General features: G+C 39.9%; 1 protein-coding gene across 7 annotated transcripts; it reads right to left on the reverse strand.

Annotated features, from left to right (window-relative positions):
* Nucleotides 1-164: 164 nt before the first annotated feature.
* Nucleotides 165-19433, reverse strand: LOC115772376 (sorting nexin-14). 7 transcript variants are annotated; one of them, XM_030718578.1, is made up of 31 exons: nucleotides 19163-19433; nucleotides 18819-18992; nucleotides 18577-18697; nucleotides 18301-18374; nucleotides 17889-17967; nucleotides 17742-17785; nucleotides 17551-17638; nucleotides 17382-17466; nucleotides 17138-17294; nucleotides 16919-16994; nucleotides 16742-16786; nucleotides 15379-15459; nucleotides 15046-15160; nucleotides 14631-14786; nucleotides 14383-14507; nucleotides 13715-13773; nucleotides 13192-13218; nucleotides 12205-12351; nucleotides 11408-11540; nucleotides 10318-10504; nucleotides 9698-9781; nucleotides 9415-9515; nucleotides 6128-6239; nucleotides 5854-5894; nucleotides 5595-5714; nucleotides 4803-4926; nucleotides 3088-3252; nucleotides 2886-2981; nucleotides 2666-2757; nucleotides 2253-2309; nucleotides 165-418 (listed from the first exon to the last, which is right to left on the reverse strand). In XM_030718578.1, the coding sequence occupies exons 2-31, from the start codon at nucleotides 18953-18955 to the stop codon at nucleotides 380-382; spliced, it is 2967 nt and encodes a 988-aa protein (XP_030574438.1). In that variant the 5' UTR covers nucleotides 18956-18992; nucleotides 19163-19433; the 3' UTR covers nucleotides 165-379. The 7 variants fall into 7 exon arrangements, with proteins under 7 accessions (XP_030574438.1, XP_030574437.1, XP_030574439.1 ...); XM_030718577.1 differs by having other exon boundaries at nucleotides 165-421; XM_030718579.1 differs by lacking the exon at nucleotides 13192-13218 and having other exon boundaries at nucleotides 165-421.
* Nucleotides 19434-20228: the final 795 nt, after the last annotated feature.

Raw genomic sequence — 20228 nt, forward strand, 5'->3', positions numbered from 1 at the left:
TTTTACCAACAAAAGGCTCACCTTATGCTGTTTACCCCAAATCCATAATTTGGTGCTCCCCACCTCCACCACACCTGACAAAACTGTTAAATTAATACAGTTTTATACTGTTAGATTTTAATAGCTTTTGATAATTATACAAACAACACATTGTGAATGCAATGTTGACTTATTATTTAGTATATACTTTATTTTATTTTAATTTTTTTTACAAATTACTGAGAGACAGACCAAGAGAAACCATCTGTATTTCCTCTTGTTACGGTAGCAGGAATCCAGATACAGTTACTGTACATGTCAGTTATAAAAGTCTCTGGATTAGTGTCATATGAGCTCATGCCTGGCAAGCATGTTGGCTCATGTTCAGCCCGTGTTCATTTTACATCCACGGAGCCATCACAGACATCTCCTTCTGCACCTGCTGAGGAAACGAGAACACGGGGTTAGCACAAAAGCTGGTGTTTGTTGTCGTCAAAGAGGCTAGGCGTTCCATTTAGAGACGACATGGAAAAGCTTTGACTGTGTAAAGCTCAAATAGTCAAAAAGTTGGGACACTGTGTAAAATATAAATAAAAACAACGCAATGATTTGCAAATCTCATAAACCCATATTCACAACAGAACATAGAAAATACATCAAATCAGGGTTATTATAGTTAACGAAAACGAACGAAATAACGAAAACTGAAATTGAAAAAACATTGTCGTTAACTGAAATAAATAAAAACTATAATTAAAAGGAAAAAACGATAACTAATTAAAACTGAATTGTGAGTTTACAAAACTAACTAAAACTAACTGAAATTATCGATAAACTGACTTTCATTTTAAGCCTTGTGGATTGATATGAAATCATTGTTTCCGCTCTCCGAGTTTAAGCTGGGAGCGCCACAGGACAACTGTGTGTGTGAGTGCGCATGTGCGTGCGCTCACCGCGCTGGTCCGCAAAGTAATTGCTGCGGTCTGCCGAGAAAGCGGCAGAGTCCCGTATGGAGGTTCTTTGAGTACAAACACCTGCACACGACCACAAGGTAATAACACACACAATCCAGCTACACAAGCATAAATGTGGACATGAGGTCGGCAACTTCTGTAGGTTGTGTACAGAGGCCGCAAAGACCCTGCAGGTTTAATTAGCAGCATCTAACCAAGCTAGCTCCTAAACAGAAGCAGCTTCAGGTGGTGAGAACATCAGGATGCAGATGGATTTGAGCTTTGACTCCTTCAAAGAGTTTGTTTTTGTTTAACACCACATGTAGGCGTTATTAATCTGCTGCACTGATGCTGAAGTTTATTGTGGAGTTTATTGTAGAATTTATTGAGTTTGGGAGTTCATGTTTTTCTTTGTTTCTCCCTGTTGATGTTCATGTGTGTCCTTAATATTACACAAATTTAGCATGTCTTGTGAACAGCTGGTTGTTGAATATATTTCTTTAAACTGTATCTTTTGTCAACTTTTCATTACACAATAGTCACTTTTGCGCCTTGAATCTTGCACCTGATTAGGTATGAAAATACTAAAACTAATACTGAAACTAACTGAAACTAACTAAAACTAAGCATGAAACCGAAAATAAAAACTAATAAAAACGAGCAAAACCACTCTGAAAACTAATTAAAACTAACTGAATTAGAGAAAAAAAAGTAAAAACTAACTAAAACTAAACTATAATGTAAAATCCAAAACTATTATAACCCTGCATCAAATGTTAAAATTGAGAAAATGTATCATTTTAAGGAAAATTTGATGGCAACACGTGCCAAAAAAAGTTGGGACAGGGCCATGTTTACCACTGTGCAGCATCCCCAACAGTCTGCAAACAAAGGAGAGCAGCTGCTGGACTTTCGGGAGAGGAAAGTTGTCCCATTCTTGTCTGATATAGGATTCTAGCAGCTCCACAGTTCCAGGTCTTCTTTGTCATATTTTTTCTGGAAATGTTTTCAGGTTTTCTGTTGTCAGTTGCAAAATTAGTTGCAAAATGTTCTTCCAGCTGTTTCTTTTTTTAGTACCATTTACTTTTCCAGCCTTTTGTTTCCCGTCTCACCTTTTTTGAGCTGCATTGCTGCCATCGAATTCAAAATTAGCTAGTATTTTTCACGAAATAGTAAAATTTTAAATGCAATAGTGAAGTTTAACCCTCTGATATGTTTTCTGTCTTCTAATGTGTCCTCCAAAAACAAGTTATTAAATAGTTCTGAAGAGGATATGAGAGTACAGATGGGTGGATGGCGCAGATTTTCCAAGATGTTTACCTTGTTTAGCTCTGGAAAAAGTTCCTGAATGACAATATCCAGCAGCACATACGTCAGCTGAGGAAGGTACAAAAAAAATGCAGATGAGAAGCACTAAGGCCCGTCATGTTTAAATAACGTGAAAATAAGCAAACAAAATGCAGAATTGCAGAAGAAACTGTGTTTTAGCAAACTGCGTGTTACACAGTGTACCTATTATAAGATGTGAGTGAGTACATTCAGAGATATATGGCACAGCAGGAAAATGTGCCCCAAGTCAATTTTATTCATATACTCATCTGTCAAATACTGTCACAGATTCCTGCAGGTCAATCTTTTTCTTGTCTGGATACGTTTCCCATCAGTGAAGTGCAAACATTCTGAGAAAGCACAGAAAGAGCCCTCACTGTTTGTGTGTGTGTCTGTCCTTGTACCTGTTTGTTGAGAACTGGCTGCTGTAGTCCATCGAAGAGGAGACGCACGCCTTCATATCTGGCCTCTTCTCCGATACATTTCCCCAGAAAGTCTAAAGATAAATGGAGGACAAGTCCCCAGCCAACAATTTAAAACTCACCACTTGTCTTGCAGGTTTAAATGCCAAATATAAGTGGTCTATAAATGACAAACGATGACTCGGAAGAACTGAATAAACACCCGGAATATAGCTCATCATCTCCTCGAACGTCTTCTTGGCTCTCTTCTGCTTGTCTTGGGCGGAGCGAGGTGGGCTGCTTTCACAGAACACTGAGTCTGTAAGATTCAGCACATGATGTCACTTCATTTCACTGTGCGCTTGAAGGAATAGTTCAACATTTTCAAAAATACACAGATTCCCTTTTGTTCACTGACTGTGTACCTCTAAGCAGGGTGATGAGTGACACCACCCGGTGCTCCTGGACCACTTGGTTGAGTTTGTACTGAAGGTAATAATCTGTGTAGGCCTCCAGTGTGTTCTTGAACAGGATCCTGCCTCCCATTAGCAGGTGGTGCAGCCAATCAGGGATACGGAAGATGACGCGTCCTGAAAAATCAAGAAGAAGAAGAAGAGAGATCTTCTATCTTTCTAACAAAATTGTATGTTTTATATTCTCAGTATTCCTTATTTGTCAACTTTAAGGCTTCCCATTTTGTATAAAAGTAACAGAAAGGACATTTTTCAGTTGTTTGGCCAAATATTATTTTTTAGCAACATGTGCATTCAGTCACATCTTCTAGTGTCTGTCAGCTGCACCAACCAAGATCGATGTGGATCACACACAAATGAATATGGGCAGCTGTTTGCTGATCTGCTCTGACTCTGTTTGTTTTATGCATAAAATAACAATGTAAAAAAAAATTATATTATTAGCCTTTTATGTTTATTTAGAATTCATCGAGGCTAATATTGCTAGAAGGTAGAGTGTACTCACCATTCATGCAGATGAAGTTAATTAACTAAGCAGCCCGTTAAAGAGTAGCCATTATTTCAGAACACTAAGACTTTTTTAAAATCACATGTAAGCCCAACTGATCTATTTGCAGTAAAGACGGGTCTTTGTTACCTTATTTGACAGAAAGTTAAGCTTCCTTTTTTTTTTTTTTTTTTTTTTTTTGCTATAGTCGTTTATAGCTCCTACTGCAGGTGCTGGGCCTGAGGCCTTGACCCATGCAGCCTGGGCTCCATGAGCATTAGCCAGTGAGCTCCTCCCCCAGGCTGGTGGGACCCCAATATTCCTGATTCAGGTGAGATTTCTAGGTACCATGGTGTAGTTTTAATAATGGTCTTTCGCCTAAGCGAAATGTCAAAAAAGTAAGTTAAAGGGCCAAATTGTATGTTATTTTTGACATCAATTCGCGGACTGGAAGTGGGTGGGGCCAGGCCGCAAGTTTGGACACCCTTGGTCTAGACTCTCAGTTGCTTTGGGAAACCCTGTCAGGGGCAAGTTGCAGCCAACAACATTGCTCCTGGGATCACTCTTAGGTGGCGATTCATGCTCCACTTGTTCACAAGTGGGAAAAAAGTGGAGCTGAAGATTGACGGATAGATTGGCACAGCTTTTGCAGTGATGCAGACAGGCTATTTGTCTCTAAAGACGGATATGATTGTGAAGGTGAGGCTGTTGATTCGCTAGTTTATGTACTCTTCTATCCTCACTAAGGTTCACAAACTGTGGGGAGTGACTGAAGTAATAAAACAAGCAGTGGAAATGGGCTTCCTCTGAAGGAAGGAAAGTGAGATAAGGAGAAGTGTTTGGTCATTCAAGAGGGAGTCAGAGAGTCCCTGCTTCTCTCAAATGGAACCAGTTGGGTGGATATTATGTCTCTCGGCTGGTTTGGAAATGTCTCTGTGCCCCAGGGAGCCAGAGAGAGATGGTATCTCTGTTGTTGTGGAACCCGGATAAGTGGTTTTGCATCAGATGTATGGATGAGCTATTTAATATTCTTTGCAAAAAAAGGAATTTCTGAAAGATTTTGCAGTGAAATTTGAAGCCAATAAAATCGATCCACAGGCCTCTGACGTTATACATATATAAATTGTCATAAATAGTGTCTGAAGAACAGACTGCAAAAAAAAAACAAACCACCACTTACCAACATACATTAAGTAGTCATAAACCCCTTCGACAGTGATCATTTCCATGAAGTAGTTCTGATTGTGTCTCTTCTCTGTCATCTCTGATCGGTTGGCATTGTTTTTGAAGAGGTCATTGAAGAGCTGGGGGAGAGAGACTTGCGTCAGTTTTTAAGACCGAAGCTCTTTGAAACACCCACTGTCTCTATTTAAAAGCATTTCTAGTTATGAGTGACTAATAGAACTCTACTGAGGTAAATATGTAAAGTCTCTATTTTTTGAGAATATATTCAGATTTTATGCTAAGTTAAGGGGACATGTTTGTTTAAGCACCACTTGCAAAAAGCTGTTATGATCTCATCAGCTGCACCACTGGCAAGTTCTCAAATTAAATGCTCAAGGCCTTATTTGGCCATGTCAGACCTTATTTAAATTCTGCGAAGGGCTACTTCACAAAATCTGTTGCAAAAATAGTATATGTGCGTTAATTATATTCTATTGTCAGTAACACTAAAATCACCATTGGCTGATTTTAATTCAATTAAACTTCCTTTTATTTGAAGACGGCAAAATCCAAGGAGGAAACAAAATATCAGTCTAAACAGTTCTTTCAACTGTCTTTGCTTTGAAAACTCAAAAACACGTATCTTTAATGCTTAAGGCTTGTGGATTTTTAACCAAACAGTTGTAATTGAAACTATTAATTGCAACTGAGCTTTAGGGAGGACTCAACCAGTACTCAGAGGATAACATTCCTCAGGCCTGAACTTGCAAAAAGACAGAGACCCTGAGAAAGCTCGAAACTTACAAACCTTTTTGTCGTTCTCTGAGGTGGGGCTCAGGATAGTGAGCTCAGGGCGGCTGGGTTTGGGTTTGGGAGATTCACAGGAATTGAAGAAGGACTGGATGAAAGGTTCCAGATGCTGTCCTTTCTGACAGAAAAAGCACACATGCAAAGTGTATATTGGGTAGCTATGGATCCAAAAATACAAAAGTGACATTTAAAATAAATATGATACAGACAAAACACATCTTGCATATTCTGCTCCAGAGAATAAATCCATTTCTCACCTCCTTTATCAGTTTGCTGGGGACAGACTTAATGATTTTCCCTGTGAAACATAAAAACATTATCTCGGTGATGTATGCTGCTGTCACATTTTTACCTCTTTTCCAGACACCTATCTTTTCACCCAACTCAAGGTCAGCCTGATCAAACATTTCCACAGAGTGTTTGAAATACTCGTGCTGTTTAAACATCATCTATTTTGCACATTTCTGTTTAAACACAGTGTCTGTCACATTCTCTGCATCCAGTTCACAGAGAATCCGCCTCATACTGTACCGAGGTTCACGTCAGGTAACATCTTGTCCAGGAACTGAGACTCCATGCTATGAGGAGACAGGAAGTCGGCCAGGAGCTGGCTGTTGCTCAGCTCTGGGTGCTGCAGGAGTTTCTGCAAAGCGAACAGATAATAAAAACACGCATTTGTTCTAACTTGTTTTCTTCTGTAGCTGAACAGCAATCAGAGGACTGCGGATTAAAGTGTGTGACCAAATGTATTTGACACGAGAAGCAAAACTGAGTACAAACTGGTGCGCTACGACGCTCAGCTTGCCCTGAGGACGCACAATCGCAGATGCAGACGCTTTGCTCGTTTTATGAACAAAACGGACTGTAGATTTTCAAGGACTTTATCTGGAGTTTTCTGCTTATAAAGCCTGCAAACCAAGTTTAGATTAGTGCTGACTATTCTCCACAGAACATGGTAACTTTTTTAATTAATTTCCAAGCTTTCAAAACAGTCTCTCATTGTGCCTTGAGAAACACTGCAGAGACTTATCTCAAGACTTTTGTGTTGTTATTTGTGATTCTGTGGTGAAGGTCATCCAGGTGGGGACCATTTCAAAATGTGTCCTTGGAGCTCCAGTTGCGACACATCTGGGATTTGAGATTTTGTCATTGTTCTCTATAAATGTCCAACAGTTAAATCTCAAATCCTGCTCCTTCAAGTGTTTAAGGACCTTGGTTGCAACTACAGAGACTGAACTTTCCACTGTGCATTAAAAAGCTGCATCTTCCCCTACAATAGCAACAACAATCCCTTTACAAGATGTAACGTAACCAGTGATGTGACTTTAAATGTTTCTTTGAAAAACAAACAAACAAAAAAAACTTAATGAGGCCTGCCGCCATTAATGAAAATATATAATAAGTGTAGAAGTCTGAATAATATTACAGCCCCATTTCATAATCAAAAACCCTTCAGCATGCATCTTATTACCTTCTGCAAAGCTATCTCGCCTCTCCCTAAACTTCTATTCAAATACTTTTAGTCACCCCTGGGTTACATATTCCAGCAAAAATGTGTTTTCAATGTTAACAGTACTCATTAAATCAAAACAAAATTTATGAGCATGCTGTATGAGATTGATATTCTGTGATTACCTTTAACATTTCTACAAATATTTTTTGGTAACCACATCCTAAAACAGACACAAAGAAATTCCATGGTAAACAAATTACAGTAAGTGCACACTGCATTCTTGTACAAGTGTGTATACTACACAATGCCCTTCTATTTAGATATTCTAAACAAAAAGCCAGATATAATACATACTTACAAGGTATTCATATCATATTGCAGTGTATCACAAAAGTGAGTACACCCCTCACATTTCTACAGATATTTAAGTATATCTTTTCATGGGACAACACTGACAAAATGACACTTTGAAACAATGAAAAGTAGTCTGTGTGCAGCTTATATAACAGTGTAAATTTATTCTTCCCTCAAAATAACTCAATATACAGCCATTAATGTCTAAACCAGCGGCAACAAAAGTGAGTACATCCCTAAGAGACTACACCCGTAAATGTCCAAAAATGAGCACTGCTTGTCATTTCCCCTCTAAAATGTCATGTGACTCGTTAGTGTTACTAGGTCTCAGGTGTGCATAGGGAGCAGGTGTGTTCAGTTTTGTAGTGCAGCTCTCACACTCTCTCATACTGGTCACTGAAAGTTCCAACATGGCACCTCATGGCAAAGAACTCTCTGAGTGTGTGAAAAGGAATATCACTACAGTACATAATCCACCCATACAACATAATCTGCTGATATCAATGAATTATGTACATCATCACTATAATCATAAGGCAACTATGTACAAAACATAATGCAACCTTGCTGTTTGAGCACTATTGCTGAGCAGTAGGTATGGTTTTAATATTGCTCAATGATGAGTCATAGTCTGTACTATTTATGGTCACGAATCATCCCTGAACAACATGTTAGACAATGCTCAGCCAATCAGAAGATGGCATCACAGGCTGCAGCCTAGAACTGATGCTACTATAAATGTGGGGTGTGAATGTGAGAGTGAATGGTTGTCTGTCTCTCTGTGTAAGCCCTGCGACAGGCTACAGGCTGGCGACCTGTACAGGGTGTACCCTGCCTCTCACCCTATGACAGCTAGGAGAGGTTCCAGCCACCCCCTGTCCCCCGTCCCCCGCGAACCTGAACAGGACAAGCGGCGAGAATGGATGGATGAATGAATGATGGATAAATGGATGGATGGATTGATAGTTTCTCACTATCTAGTTACTGCCAGCTGTTCAGTGACCTAGATCAGTTGTTAGATTTGGGGACGCCCCACTTTCTCCAGTCAATAATGGTCAAGTAGGTATAGCCAATCACACAGCACAATATGATCACATGATTAGGCTAAGCCAATCAGGCATGCGAAAGAGGCTGCATATCATTAGCATATATTATGACGGTCCAATTTGCCAAATGTCTCGTGCTGTTAAAACACCAGGATACATGTTTTTGCATATTATTTTCATCATTTCATCATTCAAAATAATAATTCAAAAGGTGTTTTAAAAGCTATTTGACTCATTAGTATGCATTAAACTATTCACTTTGTGTAAGAGAAACCTAAGTCAACTGTATTACCCATTGACAAACCCCCAGAGTCACATAACCAACACCAAATGATGTCAGTTCCTTCAGTGGAGGGAAATTTACATGCAGTGTGGTAAGTTTAATCTTTTTATCTTCAATATTATTGTATGCACATAGTGAGGGTTAACTGCTTGTCAATTCTGTTACCAACAGATCCTTGTGCACATGCTTTAGACATTATTTTTCCAAAAATGTAGAGAAGGTTTATTTAAACATGAGTTGATTAAGGTCATGAGATAACATGTTAGCACCAAGCTGTTAGCACTATGGCTGACAGGTAACTGGGTTACCTGTCAAAATAAAAGCATGCTACTTTTAGAAGGGATTAATGTAACTGATCTAAACACTATTATATTGTCTAAGTACAATATATATATTAAACTGAATAAATAATTGCACACTAACTAGACTTTGCTGGCTGATTAAAGAAGCATTTGCTTTTCAACATCAGAGGCGGTCACACTTGCTGATGATCCTGTAATCAAGTGCATTTGATTAGCAGCGCCTGGCTGTTACTCACCCTCTTAAATACTATGGAGGCAGTAAGGGTGTGCTTAGTGTTTCAGGACAGCGCAGAGTCCTGTGAAAACTTTCTTTTTCACATGACTGAGTATTCTGTCTAGTACAATTCAGAAGCAAAGACTGAAGAAGCTCAAATATATACCTGAAGATACTCCTGAAATTCCTCCCTCTTCGATGTCAGAAATTCGTAATTCTTGGGACCAATTATTCTCTTTGAGGGCAATTGCGCATCTGGAAATGAGCCTGCAAAGGTTGTAGAATGTAAGAAGTAGGAATGTTATATATATATATATATATATATATATATATATATACATATATATATATATATATATATATATATATATATATATATATATATATATATATATATATATATATATATATATATATATATATATATACACGACCATGTATAGACCTACCATGAAACTCAGTGAGCTTTGATTCTAGGACATAGAACTCCAGATATCTCCTGTAGACAGACCAGTGTTCAGTCTCATGTCCGACTGCAGAAAACAGACATTCAAGCTTTAATTAATGATCCCAAACCAAAACAGCTATTCACATTGGTTACTCAAACTGCCAGTGAGAGGTAACCGATCAGTAAGCTGCACACATGAGGCTCATGTCAACTAACTTTACCAGGTCTTTGATAAATTGCATGTGAAGTGGGAAAAACAAAAAATTAAAGAGTAAAATGAACTCAGCTAAACTTGTCAGTAGCAGTCACTTGCTGCATCTACAGAGCACTGTTTAAACAAGGGGCCATACTTAACACCAGGGCACATTTTCAGAATTTTCTTAACAATATTATGATTTAGTGATGTTATGACAGATAATATTTTTACATTTGTGAGTTTTTTCTATGAATACCATCTAACAGTAACGTCATAGATTATTGGTCAAATTCTTCCTTCAATCTGAGTAACATTCAATAGAAAGAGCAGACACAGTCTACTCTAAAACATCATGCTTAAATGCTGAGTGACTTCACTCAGATGACACTAAGCAAGGCTGAAGGAAAAGGTCCGCACTGCCTCACCTGCCTTCCGGTCATTGCGCTCCACATCAATACAAAATACTGGAATCCTCTCCCTCTTTACATCGTCATCATAGAAATCAATGTATGGGATCGTGATGTTCCAGGCTGAGAGGTTGCGCGGGGTGCTCGGGGTGGAGGCTGCCTCCATCGGGGAGTCATCCTCCAGCACCATCATGGCTTCCTCCACCTTGAATAGAAGGAAGTGAGAGTGGCTGAGGTCAAGTCCTTGTAGAATAAGTAAGTCATGGTCAAAACTGCTACTCTTAAGCAGCAAAACACTGCAGTTAGAGGGCTGGCTTTCATTTCGTGGAGTTCTTTTGTTCTCCGAGGGTTCTTTTGAATTTACACAGCAGTCATTACATAAGAACTGTAAAAACAATACACATGTTTTTAATTTATTTCATTTAAAGTGGATATTTAGTCATTTTCACAGGTCTTCTTTGTGGTTTCATAGGGATACACTTGCTCTTTAAACACGTTTAAAACATAAAGCAGATAATCACCTTTGAAACCACCAGAATTTTTTTCAAGACTTAATTTTCCATTTGCTATAATTGCACAGCCACAAACACTGGATTTAAATATTGGAAAAGTAGATATAATTGTGCATAGATATTTTTAAAAAGTCTGCAAAAACATGCTTTTTCAAACGGTAGCACCGTAAACCCTGAAACTCAGCTGCTTCTCCAGAATAGCACATTTACTTTTGTAGAATCACGTGGATGACTTCTAAAGACTAAAACCTGAGATATCATCGAAACCAAAAACCCTGTGGAGTTTACACAGAAGGCAGAATTAGTGCCCTATGTGGCGTGCCTTTCTTTACTCACCAACGCCCCCATGTGGGCATTCCTTTAGGAGACCCTCAGTCTGTAATATGTTTTAAAGACTTTCGTTGCAGTTACTTCTAGTAAATTTGAAACACTGCTTTAAATTTTACATGCACATTTGTAAGTATAATTAGCACACAGGGTCTTTGGATTTGCTTTTAAATCTAGACTCTATAAGCAGCAATCACCATGTGAGCATTCTTCTAAACACTTTGATCATCTGATAATGAATGTTTACATCATCCTTAGATCTGCCTTACCATATCATCCTCTCCCTCTACCAGCCCATAGGATGGCAGCATCGCTCCCTCCAACGTTGTGCTCTTGAACACTCCTTTGATCTTACTGCCAATGCGGCTGATCCCAAAGGACTCACCCCTCTTAGACGTACTCCTGCAGTTCAAACAAGGAGGATATTAAACACAGAGTGACAGAGGGGATGTGCATGGCTTCAGCAAAGCGCATGCAACTTCAGAGAAGTGGCAGGGCAGGAACCACAAGGGAGAAGAAGCAGCTTATTATATCTGTATTATGAGAGGTAAAAGCTAAGGTAGCCAAAGCAGTGCCAACATTTAACTCCACAGTCATCTTACAATGAAATGCCTGGGTTGCAGGTAAAGCGCTGCAGGGCCAAAAGCAAACACAGCACAAAGCACTGAGCAGTGATGAACAGACGTCTAGCTTAGAGGGGATCGCACATTTTCAGGGTGCCAAAAATGTTGACGATGATCAGTTACCTGACAACCAAAAAAAGGCACACAACATCACAGGTGCTCTGTGTGAGTGTCAATTTGACCAAATGAAATAAAAATCACCATATGATGCACAGAGATACACCTAGTACACAACAAGCTGAACACAGAAAAGTGACTGCCAGTGTCAAAAACAAGAGCCTTTTAACACAACAAGGTTGGAGAAATAAAATGACAAATACAAGAACCCATGCATAGACCCCACCATGCAGGTGTCCGGCCGGGACTTGGGGTCACATGGGTGAAATTGGATAGCATGACATCACACTGAGCGACCTGTGACAGACAGATGGACCCTGACTTACTTGGGTGATGAGTGGCGGTGGGATAGCGAGCCATATGGGAAGTTTGTGAACGTGGACTGGGCATGGAGGGAGTTAAAAGATGCAGGTGAAGAGCTGCCAGAGGCGGTGAACAGTGAGGACGGGGACTCGGGGCTCCAGTCCCAGGAACTATAAGCAGAACGGGGTCGCATCCCCACGGGCAAGAGGAGGGAGCGGATCGTGGATCATACCAGGGCAGGCAGTATGGTGGTCACAGAATCAGAGTGGACATACAGTCACAGACGCAGCACGGTGGTGGAAATACACAGATGGGAGTAATGGGCGGACAAATGGGCAGAAGTGGAGAGGGTTTCTTAATCGCAGGTTTAGAGGGAGCTTAGCCTCGAAATTGGTCAGTGTTTACACATGTGAATGTGGGGAGTGACAGCAATTATATGCTATCCCATCTATCATTCTGAGTTGCGTAATTGATGTTGCTTTGAAAACTGCCTCCATAACAAGTCTGCTTTCAGATGTAGAAAATGAAACATGAAATGACTGCATGTCCTCCCCTGCATTTTTCTGATGTGTAATTCTCTAATTTTGTTAACTAACAAGCAAGCAAAAGGAAATCATAAAAACTAAAGCCTAAACCTCCATTACTCCTGATTAGTTTTATCAGCTTACAAGCACTGATGACACATGCTATGAGTAGCTCATTAAGGTCAGTTTTCTCAGTGTTCCCTCTTTTTGCAGCTACAGCACACTCACCAAATAAAACATGTATTTAGGGGTGAAAATGAGATGGGTGCTAAAATTATATATCATTATCATCTTATCAACTAGCGCTTATTGAACTGAAGCCCTCCTTGACTGCTGTGGGCCCAGGGTATGGTAATTCTGTTAAAAAGGCAGCGCATCTTTATCTTTAGGCAAGTATGAAGTGTTTTTTTTTTTTTTTTGTATCTTGCGTGCAGCACTATTCAGCCAGCCACTGTTCTGATCAGCACATTGATGCCTTGTACTCACCGAATGTCATCCAAACTGAGGCTATTTCTGGAACAATATGCACAAGGAGTTAGTGGCAGGGCCCCATGGCCACATACACACCACACCCCGTGATAGAAAACATTACAGTTGCTCCCTGAGCTCAGTTTAGTTACAATTATACTGCAACAGTTGAATATAAGATGTGAAGTGGCAACACAAAAAAAATGGGCTGCTAGTTTACAGCTTGTATTTGTACTGAAAATGAGCTTAAGGTGAATTTATGTTTATATATGGCGCAGCTGGCGCATGGTATATCATATTGCAGGGGCTGTGGGGATACAGGGATTTATGTAAGGTCAATAAGGAACATCATACAAAATTGGGCTGGACGTGGAAGCAAATACAGAAGTTTACTGTCTGCCTCAAATCTTAGTTAACAGTGAATCGTTTTGTGTTTGCACCGTTTTCTCTTTCTATATTTTTAAAAGTCCACCTGTGTACCATTATGCTAAACTTTTATTTTGGTACACATAAACATAACAAGCGGTAAAGTAAAACCTACCTGCTCATTTTGGAATTCCTGGCAGGGGACTCGGCCCCTCTGAGAAGCTGCCGAAAGTACTGCAGAAAAAGATGGAAAAGAAAAAGAAGAAAAGGTCACAGCAATCAAATGATGCATATGGAACAGCACAGTATACGAGCTGAACTGAAGGAACTATTGATCTTTTAATGCTTAAATAATAATTCATTAGTTTATTTAGGAGTAGGAAGAGGAGTGGCAACTAAGTAGAAAACAATCTCATATTGTTATCCAGACACTCTATTTACACAGAGCTGTGGAGTGCTCTGAACAATGGCTGAGCTCTGGTCCACCCAGCTGCATTCAATGAAATCGCTTCTGAGGGGTGAAATTTGGCGTGGCAGCTTGGCATAATGCCAGTGCTGGCTCATTGGTCGGTTGTGCGTCTGGTATTGATGACAGGGCTGATAGCAGTTGGTAGCTGAGAGATTGAAAGAGGAGACTGAGTCGACAAATTCCAAATGAGCTTAAGTTTAAGCATTTTGCAGATATAGTTTTTGTTACATTTGAGACAATAAAAACACTAAAGGCAAGAAATTAACATTCAGTCTCTGCTAAAAGAAGTAGTTTATAAAGGTCTATATGGAAATCTGAAAATCAAGCTGGGTGACAATAAGTTTAGTGGTTTCCACTGAGGTGTCGATGCTAACCTCATCACTGTGACAGAACATGGGGGTGAAAACATTTTCCAGAAGAGAGAGGACGTGCTCATAGGCTTCAAACAAGCACCTCATGGTCTGCAGTTTCACCACGTCACCATATGGACCCTCAGCAACTGGGACATTCAACAAAAACACATAAAAGTTAGTAAGCATGCATACTCCTGAAGGCAGGCCTAGTAAATAATTGTGTGTACGTTTAAGACATTTTCCTTTCACTAATGACTCCCATCACATACTGTTGCGTATTTCCTCCACTATAAAGGGGTCAAAACGGATCTTGTCAACACTCTCGTCCAAACAGTAGGTCTCGTAGATCTTCTTCACCTCCTTGTGGAGCATCATCTTCTCTGAATCAGACAGCTCTGGGCACAGAATCCTGTCGTTGAATTCCTCTGAGAAGTTAAGAGAGTCAGACATCACAATCTCACTCTCACAGGATGTATAACTGTGGCACCCATGAGGGATGATTTTTCTTGATAAATTCAGATGGGGTGAGTTGTTGAGGGTGCAAAGGGGGCTATAGTAAAAAATGCTGTTTATATAACTGAGTCATTAATTTAGGTAACACTTATCCCACGATGGGTAGGGCACAAATTAAAGCAAAGTTAAGAGTTTTTAGTAATAAAAATAACCAGATTTGACCAGACTTGCCAACTGCAAGACAGAACTGGAGGACATGGACAGCTCCTTCTTGCTTTAGGAAATTCATAAAACGAAAGAGAAGGTCCTGCTGTTCTCGAATTTCCTTCAACTCCAGCTTCAGCACCTGATATGAGAGTAAGAAAAACAGATTAGTATACACATACAGTACTCTATAAACCATTTGTTGCAACAGTCTTTTACTTCTTTTAAGCTTACTCAGTCCTATAGACCGACTACACATTGTGATTGGGTTTTATATTTCAAAGGCAGAAAGTGATTCAGTTTTTTTTTTTTTTAAGATTTTAATTAACTTCACTCTCTTAGATCAAAGAAAATGCTTACTGAGGGCTTTTTGTTGCGAGGATCAGAGTACTTCTGTAGGAAAGGAACCAGTGCTGAAGTGGGCTCTGTGGCTTCTTCGGGCTGGTGGGGACAAGGCAGGAAACATGCTTATCTTTTTCACCCATAAATTAAATACACTCTGCAGCAATACATTTATATACACAGAATATACACTCACTGATCACTCTGTTAGGTACACCTGTTCAACCGCTTGGTAATGCCAATATCTAATCATGGCTACATACCTAAACTCAATGCATTTAGGCATGTCGACATGGTCAAGATGACCTGATGAAGTTCAAACTGAGTGTCAGAGTGGAGAAGAAAGCTGATTTAAATAACTTTGAATGTGGCATGGTTGTTGGTGCAACATGGGCTGAGCTGTGTATTTCAGAAACTGCTGATCTACTGAGATTTTCCCACACAACCATCTCTAAAGTTTACAGAGAATGGTCCAGAAAGGAGAAAATATCCAGTGAGCAGCAGTTACATGAGTGAAAACACCTTGTTGATGCCAGAGGTCAGAAGAGAATGATCAGACTGCTTTGAGCTGATAGGAAAGCTACAGTAACTCGAATAACCACTGGTTATAACTAAGGTATGCAGAAGAGCATCTCTGAATGCACAACATGTAAAACCTTGGAGCAGATGGGCTACAGCAGCAGAAGAACACACCAAGGTTCAGCAGAATTGGACAAAAGAATACTGGAAAAGCATTGCCTGGTCTGATGAGTTTCTTTCTGCTGCTACATTCAGATGGTAGGGTCAGAATTTGGCATAAACAACATGAACGCGTGGATCCATCCTGCCTCGTATCAACACTTCAGGCTGCTGCTGGTGGTGTTGTAATGGTGTAGGGGATATTTTCTTGGCACACTTTGGGCCCCTTAGTACCAGCTGAGCACTGTTTAAACACCACAGCCTACCTGATTATTGCTGCTGACCATGTCCATCCCTTTATGACTATAGTGTACCCATCTTCTGCTGCTTCCAGCAGGATAACATGCCACATCACAAAGCTCAAAACATCTCAAACTGATTTTTTGAACATGACAAAGACTTCACTGTACTCAAATAGCCTCAAGAGTCACCAGATCTTAATCCAATAGAGCAGCTTAGGGATGAGGTGGAACAGGAGATTCACATCATGGATGTTAAGCTGACAAATATGCAGCAACTGTGTAATGCCATCATGTCAATATGGACTAAAATCTCTGAGGAATTTTTCCAGCACCTTGTTGAATCTATGCCATGAAGAACTAGGCAGTTCTGAAGGTGAAAGGGTGGCCTGACCCCGTACTAGCAAGGTGTACCTAACAGTGACCAGTAAGTGTAAATGACACTCTGTTCTGTATATACTTACAGGGGAGTTGTCAATAAATATCAAAATTAAATGATTCACTGTGTCCTGAAAAATAAAAAATACTGCACATTAGCACTGATTACCAGACTACAAAAGACATGTTCTGTTAGAATGGCAAAATGCATCCAAAGAGGCCTTTAAGTAAAACCAGCTCTTGGATTTCTATTCTACACTCACAGGATCAGCCAAGTAGTCCATTGAAGGAAGGAAGACAGAACCAGCCAAAACTTCTCTTATCAGGAGAGTAAGAGATCTAGACAAGTGAAGAGATACAGCAGCAGGAAATAAAAAAATGATCCTTATGTAGTGGAATCATGCTATGCATTCATGTTGTGACTTTTTTGGGTAAATATATGGTCAGAGTACACAGCCTTTATTTCTGAAGCAGTGGGTTACCTGCAGTCTGTAGCCTTGGGTGGCAAGATGTAGGGGAAAAGCACCTCAGTCAGCTTCCTTAGGTAGAGCAACTCATCTCTACGATTGCGAAGAGCCATGTGGAGATCAGGGCCATATTCCTCCAGGGCAGCTTGTTGGAGATACTCTGTGTTCTTTACTGCAGAAGAAATCAAAAACAATTTGCTTGGGGTTTTTTTTATGATAAAAATATAAAGGTTGCACTGTATGATTATGTCTGCAATACCCTTCTGCCTTGCTTTGCTAATAATTTCAATGTGCTTCATGGAAACTTTAAGGAGCTTTTTTGTGATGAGGGATGCCACATCCACCTGAGAGAGACAAATGTGTTTAAAAATGACTAATACTGGGTGGAAACATTCAAAGTTTTGAACTTTATAGAGTCTAACTCTCACCTTCTGGGTCCGACGAATCAGCACGGCTGCAAAGAAACGCAAGGTCACTCTCAGCTCGTCGACAAATGCCTCGTCATCTGTGATGTCTCTGAAAGAAAAAGATCTGTCCAGTCACTTCGCAGGACATATTACATCGCAGTTTGAACCTTGGAGGAAGGAGAGAAGGAAGGAAGAAAGGAAGGAAATCTTACCTATACCAAGGATATACAAAATTTTCCAGAACAAGCTCTAGAATCTAAAATAATAAATAGATTTTATTGTAACATAATTTAAATAGATTAATTTTATGATCATTTAAAGAGAAAAAAGATAACGTGTTTAATGAATATCTCTATTACCTCTGAAAGAGAGGCATCCACTTTAGAAGGAATTTTCAAATCAAGCCACGGCTGATAGTTTTCCAGTAACAGAGTTGGTCTATGAATATGAACATAAACAAAATAAAGGAAGAAAAGAAAAATCCAGTATTATCATCAGAGAAAGGCAGACGGATCCAGTCTTACCACTAGATGGCATTGCTAAATCTCCCATGGCCTTATATGCAGGTAACTGTATTGCTGACAACCTAGTAATGAGGTTACACAGGATATGTAGTAACATGACATGGCCACAGATAATCTATAATCTGTTACGCATTTACTATATTAGCATAACTATAGTAAATTAGCATAACTACTGCTGAAATAAATATTATTTCAATTTCAATAAAACACTAGTCAACATCTGTCAATCAATGACCAGGTCACTCACCTGTGCCTTTTGCACTTGATTTTTCCACAAACAGCACAGCTGTGGCCCAGTGGAAACAGCTCCTGCTCGTATGACTACAGGAGAAAGTTAAAAGCTAGATTAAGCACTGCTGCAGCTTTTGAGTCTAATTATTGTGGCCAGACCGCTTATGCATCCCATGCATAAGCAACAGCAAGCTTCAAAACAAATGACACATATTACACATATTTCCATCATTTGTGGCACTCAGTTTGGAGACTATGTCCTCCTAATTTGTTCAGTTACTTTCTGACAAACCTTAGTTTTTGGTTTAATGGATACTAAGATGTTAGGCAGCAGAGACTCCGGCCCCAGTGAACAGTAGAAAGTAACAACTCCAGCCAGGAAGGACCAGAACACCATTATAATGTGAATATATCTGTAAGAAAGGAAAACATATGGTATAAATGAATAAGAACACGGTAAACTATTAAGTAAATTGATTGGGCTACAGGTTTGCCTGTGAAGAGGCATTAATCGAGTGACAGTGAACTATTTACCTGTTTAAAAGCACAGTGGACAGAAGCAGGACCAGCAGCAGAAAGCAGAAGACTGGATACTGTCGGCCAAGCTCTCTGAGCCGGTCCAGCTTCATCCTGCGTCTTATTTTATGCAGATAAGCCCGGATGCATCCCATCTTCGTTTGTGAACATCCAGCCTATTGCATATTATTACTGTAAAGAATAAAGAACGCACTATGAAGTGGCCGCAGGCTGCAAATAAATAAGGGCGTGTAGCAGCGACACAGAGTCTAGCTCAAAGTCATGGTATTTTTTTATCGAGCTGTTTTGCTTTACATACATAGCAGGTTGCAGTGATTTAACCTATCGACGCAAGCACTTACTGTAAGTGTACGGCGGACGTTATGGGCCATTTTTCACTGTGGTTCACGAGCGACACCATAATGATTTTGCAGAAAAAAATATAAGCAGGTTGCCTATTTGGAGCACCAGCGCAGGATAGGCGGAGAGCCGCGTACAGCTGTGAGCGACAGCAGGATTAGTGGTAATTACACAGCATCATTTGTGCACGGACTGTCCTGAAACTCTGATAGGCTGCTGTTTGGTTAATGGCCGCGGTCCTCTCACTGGCACAGTTATCCATTGAGGAGCAGCGCTGGAGACGCGTGATGTCACCTCCGCTGCGCTCCCAGCAGCAGTAGCTGCTACTGGCTCCTGTAGTTTTAGCTACAGGATAACAAGTATGTCAGCCACATATTCCCCTTAAAAAAAAAAAAAAAAAAAAGGCGAAACACACACGCCAAGGTGCCCGGATCAAGGAGACGAATCCCGGAGTGGAGCGGCCATTATTTGCATTAATTTCATATTTAACAGACTCGAGGCGAAGTAGCAGTGATTTCTGTGTGTGGTAAACAGCTTACAATGACATTTTGAAGGCAAATGCACAAAGAAACACAGGGAACTGCGTTTTTGGACAGAAACTGGGTTAACCTACAACTATTGTAGCAGCTCCATCACTCACGTTGTCCTTACTAAATGCCTAAAACTCCGGCTGTAGTTCAGTGTTAACAGTAAAACTGACACATCGTTGCACGCAGTAAGTAGTATTTGCTATAGTAACTTGTTTCAGGGCACTAATACTGTGGATGTATGCCTGCATCTGATATGTGTTGACTTCCCTATATACCTTATACATTTATACACACATTATATATATGTATATAGATATCTCCTTCATGTGCCTGTCCACCCACTTTGGAAAATGTTATTCAAAATCTAGCAAGGTTAAAATACGAAAAACAAAAATGTCAAAGTTGTCACTTTATATACATCCCATTATTAAAATCCTTGCACCTCATGAAGGTTTTTAATCAAAAGAGTAAGACACAGAGAAAAATCAAAAACTTTATTACAAAAATAAGTTACACTCACCTCCATTTTACAGTATAA

The sequence above is a fragment of the Archocentrus centrarchus genome, chromosome 22, assembly GCF_007364275.1.
Source record: "Archocentrus centrarchus isolate MPI-CPG fArcCen1 chromosome 22, fArcCen1, whole genome shotgun sequence".
NCBI classification, from domain to species: Eukaryota; Metazoa; Chordata; class Actinopteri; order Cichliformes; family Cichlidae; genus Archocentrus; species Archocentrus centrarchus.